Source organism: Arachis duranensis, chromosome 9, assembly GCF_000817695.3.
Source record: "Arachis duranensis cultivar V14167 chromosome 9, aradu.V14167.gnm2.J7QH, whole genome shotgun sequence".
Classification (NCBI taxonomy): domain Eukaryota; kingdom Viridiplantae; phylum Streptophyta; class Magnoliopsida; order Fabales; family Fabaceae; genus Arachis; species Arachis duranensis.
Genome location: NC_029780.3, coordinates 91577035 through 91585776, shown reverse-complemented (window position 1 = coordinate 91585776; position 8742 = coordinate 91577035). Strand labels below are relative to the sequence as shown.

The window sequence follows — 8742 nt, the reverse complement described above, 5'->3', positions numbered from 1 at the left end:
TTCCATAACTTCATGGTATGACTCATAAGTCTAATCCCTCTATAGTTTCCGCAACTTTGTATATCTCCCTTATTCTTGTAGATAGGTACCAAGGTGCTCTTTCTCCACTTACCAGGCATCTTCTTTGACCTTAAAATCTCATTAAAAAGTTTGGTTAACCAGTTGATGCCTTTTTCTCCAAGACCCTTCCAAACCTCAATCGGAATATTATCAGGTCCTACTGCCCTGCCATTTTTTATCTGCTTTAGGGCCTCTTTTACCTCGAAGTCTCGAATCATTCGATAGTAGTCAAAGTTTTGATCTTCTTCTCTTGTGCATAACCGACCAAGGCTCAGAAGAGTCTTCTGTCCCTCATTAAATAACTCATAGAAGTAGCTCTTCTACCTTTCATTAATCTTCTCCTCTTGAGCCAACACCTCTCCATCCTTATCCTTATGCACTTAACCTAATCCAAATCTCTCGTTCTTCTTTCACGGCTCTTTGCGATTCTATATATACCTTTTTCTCCTTCTTTTGTGCCCAAAGACTGGTAGAGACCCTCATATGCTCTTGTTCTTGCTTCACTTACAGTTACTTTTGTCTCTTTCTTAGCCGCCTTATATTTTTTTCCAGTTATCTGCGTTGCGACATAAAGACCACTCTTTAAAGTACTCCCTTTTTTTTATCTTTTCTTGTACACTCGCATTCCACCACCATGACTCCTTGTCTTTTGGTCCTATTCCTTTAGATTCACCAAAGCTTTCTTTTGCTTCTAATAACTTCTGTCATTTTCCTCCACATCTCTTCCGCGCTTCCATTCCCATCCCACTTTGCCTCTTCTCCTACCCGTCTTAGAAAGCTTCTTTGTTCCTCACCTTTCATCCACCATCACCTCGTCCTTGGGTTCTTCGTATGATGTATTTTCCTCAAGTTTTGCTCAACGCGAAAATCCATGTCGAGCACCCTATGTTGTGTTGTCAAACTCTTTCCTGGGATAATTTTACAATTAATGCAAACTTTTCGGTTGACTCTCATCAACAAGAAGTCAATTTGAGAGCTTGTCATGCCACTCTTATAGGTTATAAGATGTTCGTCTCTCTTTTTAAAACATGTATTTGCGTTGAGAAGATCAAAGGTTGAGGAAAAGTCCAAAATAGTTTTATCTATGGCATTGATCACCCCGAAACCATAGCCTCCGTGAATACTCCCATATCCAGTCACTTCTCTCCCAACATGGCCATTTAAATCTCCTCCTAAGAAAACCTTATCTCCCAAAGGTATGTCTTGAACCAAACTCTCTAGATCCTCCCAAAACCTTATCTTGTGTTGTTCGTCCGAACCCACTTGCGGTGCATAGGCGCTAACCACATGGAAAGCACCTCCCTCCACCACAAGTTTGATAGAGATTATCCGATCTCCCACCCTTTTGACATTCACTACTTCCTTCTTCCACTGCTTATCCACAATTATTCCAACCACATTCCTATTCTGCATCTTTCCTGTATACTAAAATTTGAAAGTATCCAACTCTCTAGCCTTCGCACCAATCCATTTTGTTTCTTATAGGCACATAATGTTGATCTTCCTCCTTGTTATAGTGTCCACCACCTCCATGGACTTTCCTGTTAGAGTGCCTATGTTCCATGTCCCAAATCTCAACCTTCTATCGCTCCAACCTTTACCTTTTACTTTGTGAACTAGCTTATTTACCCTCGTCCGTTCACGAAAACACGAAAACCCTTGCTCATTTAACACTACATTCGGACACCGATGCAACGACTCTTGCTTATTTGATACCGTACTCGAGCCATACAACGCATTGCTTCCAGACAACGACCTAACTTTAGCGCAATAATGTCTTTGATTCATGTCATGGGGATTCAACTATACTTTTATGTTAGTTGTGGAAAACCTAACACAACCCTCCTTTTTTATCCAGAACGCATGAATGCTTTTACACTATTATGTGGGCGTCTGGGTCATTTACTGCAGTTAACACCATGAAAGTGATATTGATGCGCATTAATAAAATCAATGAATGAACTCCATGGAAATATACAACTTATTGTTCCCTCCAAACACCCCCCCGGGGGGAACCCCTTCTTTCCCTCGTTAGAAAAGAATCTATTACATAAATCACCACTTCTATGATCTATCTGCGCACAGCACTCCGTTGCATGCTATAATTCCTGAACCTGAACAATAGAATTGCAAATTCTTTGGCAATATTAAAATGTCAAGTCTGTAACCTTTGCTTAATCTAGAAGTTACATTCAGAAGTCATGGAAAAGCATCAGAGCATCATCAAGTTTCATCAATGATGATCCCATGAGAAAGAGGACATCTCTTAGTCGCCGGTATCTCTTCTGTAGCGCATTTGCTTCGCTTGACTTGTCTGCAGGAACCAACTTGTCTGCAGGAACGTGCAATAGCTGGAACAAGCACAAATAACACATAAGCACCACTCTCTGTTCTTTTTTATCTTTTATCACTCTAAAATTTTGGTATATCTTTATAGCAATGAGTTTGTTACTAAATTTCACAATGAAGGATTAAAAAAAAAAATGTAATTGTTATGCCTAAAAAGTGGTGCCTAACTTTCTAAAAAAAGTTAAAAATTAATATTTAATTTAAAAAATATAAAAATAAATAATTTTTTAAATATTTAAAATTCTTTATAAAAGTTAGACAAAAGTTAAACATCATAGAATTGGCCCAAAAAGATGCTGTACAACTCAATTGACTGGTAAATTTTTAAACAAACTTGTAGAGTGAGTAACTCACATCTTCATCCTTTTCCTGCTCAAAAGCCAATCTTAAGCTCAAATTTAAGGCAGCATGGTACATCTCGTCCAGCACATATTCCCAAAGCAGAGGCTTATTAACTTTCCACAACATAAATCTTGATTGCTTAGCTGCAGTTACAACTAATTTCTGGAAGCAAGATTAGATTGCAGAAAATATTAGATATTTTTTAAGTTCCAAACCACAAATTAAACTGTTTCACAAACTGCGTATGTAAATTTTATCAGATTGTCACCTCCATATACAAGTAGTTATCCTTCCATAACTTGTATAGTAATCTAGGAGTTTCCTTTTTATCGACAAGAGCGGACTCTGCTATCTGCAATGAAAAGAGTTTAGGTATAAGGTTATAGGAGGATTGCAGTACATGTCAATTCATCAATCTCTTTAATTGGGTTTTGGCACATCATACGTTGTTATCCTTCCATATGGTACCCTCTTTTGAAAGCTAAAATGGGATTATAAAGTACTTCAATGCATTTTTATAAACCATAAAGAACTAAAGATTCCTTTTGATACAACCTCATTTATTTTCATAAATAGTACCATATCATAAATATACAGGGCTTGGAATTTTCTTTTCGCAATAATAAAAAATTGAACAATAGTTTTTATTTTCTAAATTTTTGCTTTTACCGAGCATATCATCAATGTTACTCTAATAGTTCTTCATTCAACATCGATGTTCTCATCAACTCTTGTCTATTTTTTTGGGGGTTTTTTTTTGAGGGTTTAAGACAACTTTGCCAATAAGAGTTAATAACCTTATCTGTCTCAAGAAAACAGTTAGACTTTGACAGGAGCCTAAATATTCTGTACGCATCACTTCCAAATCTTTTCAACACAATTGACTCAACCTGCAACATAGTGCAAGAAACAAGAGTACATGTAGAAAACATAAATACTCATATATATTTGACTTGGAAAGGACAGATATAAAAACCTCCTCATTTCTAGCCATTTCAACAATGCTCTTCAAATCTGAAAAGGAAATGAAAAGTAATTCAGACTTCAAACTATAAAATAGGAGTTACAAACCAGAATTTCATTGGCACAAACAAATGGGGAAAAAATAAATAAATAAAACAAATGGAGGATGTTTATATTGCACAAAATAGCCTAACATGGAAAAAAGATATATCATAGGTACCAATACTATATGAATCATCGAAGTTCCTCTGTGGACAACCCAGCTGTACTAGAGAAGCTCTAACACGATCTATAGTCATAGTACGACCATGTTCAGTTTTCGTCACTTCAGTAAATATTGAATCCAGCGATAGGGGAGCTGAAACATGTATAGGATAACATTCTGTTAGCCAACCAAGTCCAAAAGATAACAGTTGTGCACTTCTTTCTTATTTTTCATAGAAGGAGAAATCGATTAGACAAAGACAACGACCAAAGAGAGAAAACCACTGGAGCAAATATCCAATATTAGGTTTCCAAATTCTGAGAGGTGCTATGGGCAAATGGCAATAGTTAAATCAAAGCCCCAACAGTAATATCATAGCTCTATGAAGTAAGGAATCTGGTTAACCTGATTTCTCTATTTTCACTTTTTTCTCAACAGTTTTAGTCACATCCAATATGGCACTTAAGATAGTTGCAGCTCCATCATCCAGTCGCTTTCTTTCATTCTCGACCAATAACTGTAATTTTGCATGGAATATTTCACGTGTATTCATCCAATAATAATATAGAGAATGCTAAGGGAAGATGGAGAAGAAGAATTCACCAAATATTTAAAAACAGCACCTTATGGCATGAGATCCACAAATATATCAACCAGATCATTAGAAAGAAAAAACAAAACAGCAGGAAACTTATAAAAAGAAACAACCTTATGCCTAAGATGCCGTATAAATTCCTCAAAATTTGCACGCCAAAGTATTGACCCCTCGTTTGCAATACCACCTTGAATCCAAGTAAAAAAGTGAAGGAAAATAAGTATCATACTACTGATATGAGTGCAGTAAAATTTGGTAACGTAAATTAGTGATTCACATAAGATGACAATAAACTTACCACTATTATCTCCATCATTTACCATGGAGGAATCATCTGATTTTGCTTCTCTATCAGCATTACCTAGTGTATATGCTGTAACAGCAAATCTGATTGCCTCCCCAGGCACAGCAGCTTCTAGAACACGTTGTTCTATTGTCTCTGGTGCTTCAAATTTCTGGAAGCATGGATTATCAAAACTTTTTTTTTCCCATCTTAATTAAGTTAAGGTTATCAATAAAAAGAAACAACATTGAGGTAATACATATTTAGGTTACAATAGTGAACACTATGCTGTTGCAACGTCAATCAAAATGATGATATTGAATGGTCACCAAATATCCACTTTTTTCCATATATATCATATTATCATTGATGAACCAGAACTTTTAAAGTAATAAGCAAACAAATCAGAAAGTAGTAAATAGAGGGTCACTAGTGTAATACAAAAACCAAACATTAACTAGTAAATTGAACTCATTGTCGCATTACCTCAATGTTCCTTTCTAATCAATGCTACCATACATCAGAAATCTAAACCAAACAGGTTGCAGCCCAAATTGTTTGCATGAATCTTGATAATTTTAGTGATTGACATCTTTACCAATAAAATACCAAGCTCAACAGATGGGCTGTGCTAGTTCAAATTATTCAATTTCCTACTCAACACATACCCAGACATCTCAATCTGATTGCAAGACAAATCAGTACTTTTATAACACTACAAACTGAAAAAGAAATGGGGACTGCTACACAAAAGCTGGCTATAAATCCTGGTCATGTATAAACGTTAATGCAACTCTGTAGAAATTGACAAGAACCAATTACCTTGGCCATCTTAGAACCCCGCTTTCTAGGAGCAGATTCTGCCTTAATGAGTGTAGAAACAACTGGCTCTGGTGCGGGGCAGCGTTCAATATAGTGTGCCTTCAAAAGTTTATGAAAGCTCTCTCGAACAACAGCTTCTATAGCACCAGGATTTTCTGAAAGATAAAAGAAGATGAATTTAAGTCAGACTAATTTTAGAGGATTCAGTATTACTATTTAGCAGCGTATAAATGAGCTGAACTACAATTTGGAATTTAAACTTTCAATGTTTTACAGAGAGCCACACTTTTGACTATATTTGAGTAACAAGGTACTAATATACCTCTCTTAGAAAACCAACTAAGCCTACACATGCACCGAAATTTTGACCCAGATCAACCAACTAATCAGTTTAAATACTAACAAAAGAACATACTTATCTTTCACAATTAATAGAAGCAAAGCAAAATAATACTTGCCTTTTCCTTGGACTGCTCTTTCAACCATCTGTTTGAGGGTAAGCCTACCATCGCGAAGCAAACCATCAAGAACCTTCTCACACTGCAATACAAGAGAAGACCACAAAATATAAATAAATTAAAACCACCTTTACAGGATTGAATTGGGAAGCTTCAAAAAAACAATGTGCAGGGTGAAGAAGCTCGCTGACTTCATCATCAAGTTGGTGCTTTGCTATCTCCAAGAACTTGGGAAACCTCAAACGGTGGATTATGTTATCGAATAATGCCAGGTACTCCACTGTCGCCATGGATCCATCCTCACCCCTAACTACATTTACAGAGAACAATATAATTTCAATGGCAAACATGAAAAAATTAGAGAAAAGAGGGGGAAAAGCAATAGTACATTGATCGGCGGGGACATAAGCTTGGACACAATTGTGCTGAACTAAGACGAGTAGTGAGTTCTTGACTTGCTCCGGAGTGAGCTCCGTGCTGCGAATGATCTCTCCCAGAGACAGGGGCCCCTTCCGAAACAGTGTTTCACATACTTTCTGCAGGGGAAAAAAAGATTTGGGAGCAGTTACAGAACGATTAGTGGAAAAGGGAACAAGGATAATAGAGATAGTTACAGCGACGATTTTGCCGAAGTGGTTGGTGATGAGGTGGATGGCAAATTTGAAGCCGTACTGTGAAACCATCTTTTTCTTCTTCTTCGTGATGCAGAAGAAAGGAAAGGAAAATGCGCGGGGACGGAGGGATTAGGGATTTGGGTCGTTTCTGTTTCCTATGTCTTGATTTTGAAGCTTCACTGACTTTCAGGTATGCTTACATTTTAATGATAGAGTACCAACCTCAACTCCAAGCAAGTATAAAGCGGTGAGACTCCTTCACGAATAAACTTGTATGCCACAATCCCACTGACTAAATTCAATTAGAGGAATAACACAAATTTGCAAAAAAAAAAAAAATGTTAAATAAACAAATCTAATTAAGTTATAAGAAAATAAGTGACATCCATATTTAAATTACAGAAAAAAAAAGTGTAATAGAACAGATATGCAAAAATATAAGATTTACCAGCTTACTAACCCACTACTAAATCTAATAATATTTGTAGGCAGCAAATACAAGTCACAGCCAAACAAAAATCATTCTTTTTTGGATTTTTGTATATTGCTGTAAAAAAGTTGATAACCAATTTCAATTAAAAACTACTCAATTCATGTCTGCTTGAAATTGAGAGAAATTATAAATTTATATTATATTCAACAATGTACAGTAATTACTCCATAGTCTTAAAGAACAAATAAAAACCAATTAGACATGGGAAGGACCCAACAAAAACAAATAGAATAAAACAAATCAAGATATAACAAGTTTTCAAGTCAATAATCTAACTGCACTATTCAAAAAAATGCTACAAGTCAAGATATAACATTTTTAATTGACAAATGCTACAAGTTCAAAAAAATTGAAGTAAATCAAAAAATTTATGTTTGTTGCTGCCATGGTGTATCTGATAGCCATATTTTATATTTTGATCTAGTCTGCTTCATGGTTTTTATTTGCTAGTAAGGAGAATCCCTTACCCTGTGCTAACAGAACTTTATAAAAAAAGGTGTATCTAACAGGTGATTGATTCAAACAATTTACTGAGAATGCGGAAGAGGCTAATTCCCTACATAACAAGTACTTTGGCTGGAAGGATAGTCAAAGTGTTAACTTGTATCTATGGGTTTTTAGTTGACAAATGCTCAATTGCTCATAGTTATTACAACCGAACTGATAATGAAACCGATCAGACTACGAGATCATTGGGTTATTGGTTTAACCGATGAGTCACTAGTTGAACCGAGTAACCCGGTGTCACTTAAATAAAATTATAAAATCATCAAAAAGTTTAAAGTTAAAATTGAACATACATGTCTTCCCTACTACTTTAACAACAATCACGTCTCAATTCCTAAAAATAACTAAACAAAAATAAACATTAAACTAGTCGGTACTATAGTATCTTAATTAGCCAAATAAAAGACTGAAAAAATGCAGAATCTATTTGAATTAGCTTAAAATGCAGAATCTATTTGAATTAGCTTACAATCTTAATTAACATACATCTTGAAAAAATACGGAACCTATACATACAATTAGCATACAATCTCAATTAGCGTAAAAAACGGAAAAAATGCAGAACAGCATACAATCTCAATCAGCATAAAAAATTGAAAACATACAGAACCTATTGCATACAATTAGCATACAATTATCTAATAAAATCAATAGAATAAAATTAGCATAAATTTATCTAAACCTACATTAAAAATGAAAAAATCAAGTATACAAAAATTAATATAGAATAACTGAAAAAATAAAAAACTCACCTTCACCTACACACTACACTTTGGGGTTGCACCATGGAAGCAGAAGCAGAGTCACGGTTTGGGGTTGCAGCGTGGAAGCAGAACCAGACGAAGAAGCAGAAGCAGGCCACCGGCAAGGAGAGTACGGCGCACGAGGAGAGGAGGCCGCACGGGCACAGGATCCAACGAGCCAGAACGGAGGAGGCAGAGGCACGGACCACGGAGGAAGCAGATACTGGCGGCGCGGGGAGTGATGACCTCCGTTGGCTGTCGTTGTTCCGTGACGGCTGCTGTGTGTGTCTGAGTGAGGCAGGGAGGAG

General features: G+C 36.1%; 1 protein-coding gene across 4 annotated transcripts; it reads right to left on the bottom strand.

Annotated features, from left to right (window-relative positions):
• Positions 1-1982: 1982 nt before the first annotated feature.
• Positions 1983-8736, bottom strand: LOC107466184 (uncharacterized). 4 transcript variants are annotated; one of them, XM_016085172.3, is made up of 15 exons: positions 8444-8736; positions 6692-6983; positions 6466-6613; positions 6269-6387; positions 6078-6159; positions 5620-5774; positions 4813-4969; positions 4628-4701; positions 4325-4436; positions 3935-4072; positions 3728-3765; positions 3549-3641; positions 3020-3103; positions 2764-2913; positions 1983-2411 (listed from the first exon to the last, which is right to left on the bottom strand). In XM_016085172.3, exons 2-15 carry the CDS (start codon positions 6758-6760, stop codon positions 2253-2255), a joined length of 1578 nt encoding a protein of 525 aa, XP_015940658.1. In that variant the 5' UTR covers positions 6761-6983; positions 8444-8736; the 3' UTR covers positions 1983-2252. The 4 variants fall into 4 exon arrangements, with proteins under 4 accessions (XP_015940658.1, XP_052110665.1, XP_052110664.1 ...); XM_052254705.1 differs by having other exon boundaries at positions 6914-6983; XM_052254704.1 differs by having other exon boundaries at positions 6692-6979.
• Positions 8737-8742: the final 6 nt, after the last annotated feature.

Coding starts and splice junctions, on each gene's coding strand:
- LOC107466184 (XM_016085172.3), bottom strand. CDS start 6,760: ATGGTTTCACAGTACGGCTTCAAATTTGCCATCCACCTCATCACCAAC. Junction 4,970..5,619: donor GGGGTTCTAAGATGGCCAAG/GTAATTGGTTCT, acceptor CCATGCTTCCAG/AAATTTGAAGCACCAGAGAC. Junction 3,104..3,548: donor GTTTTCTTGAGACAGATAAG/GTTATTAACTCT, acceptor TTTTCATTGCAG/ATAGCAGAGTCCGCTCTTGT.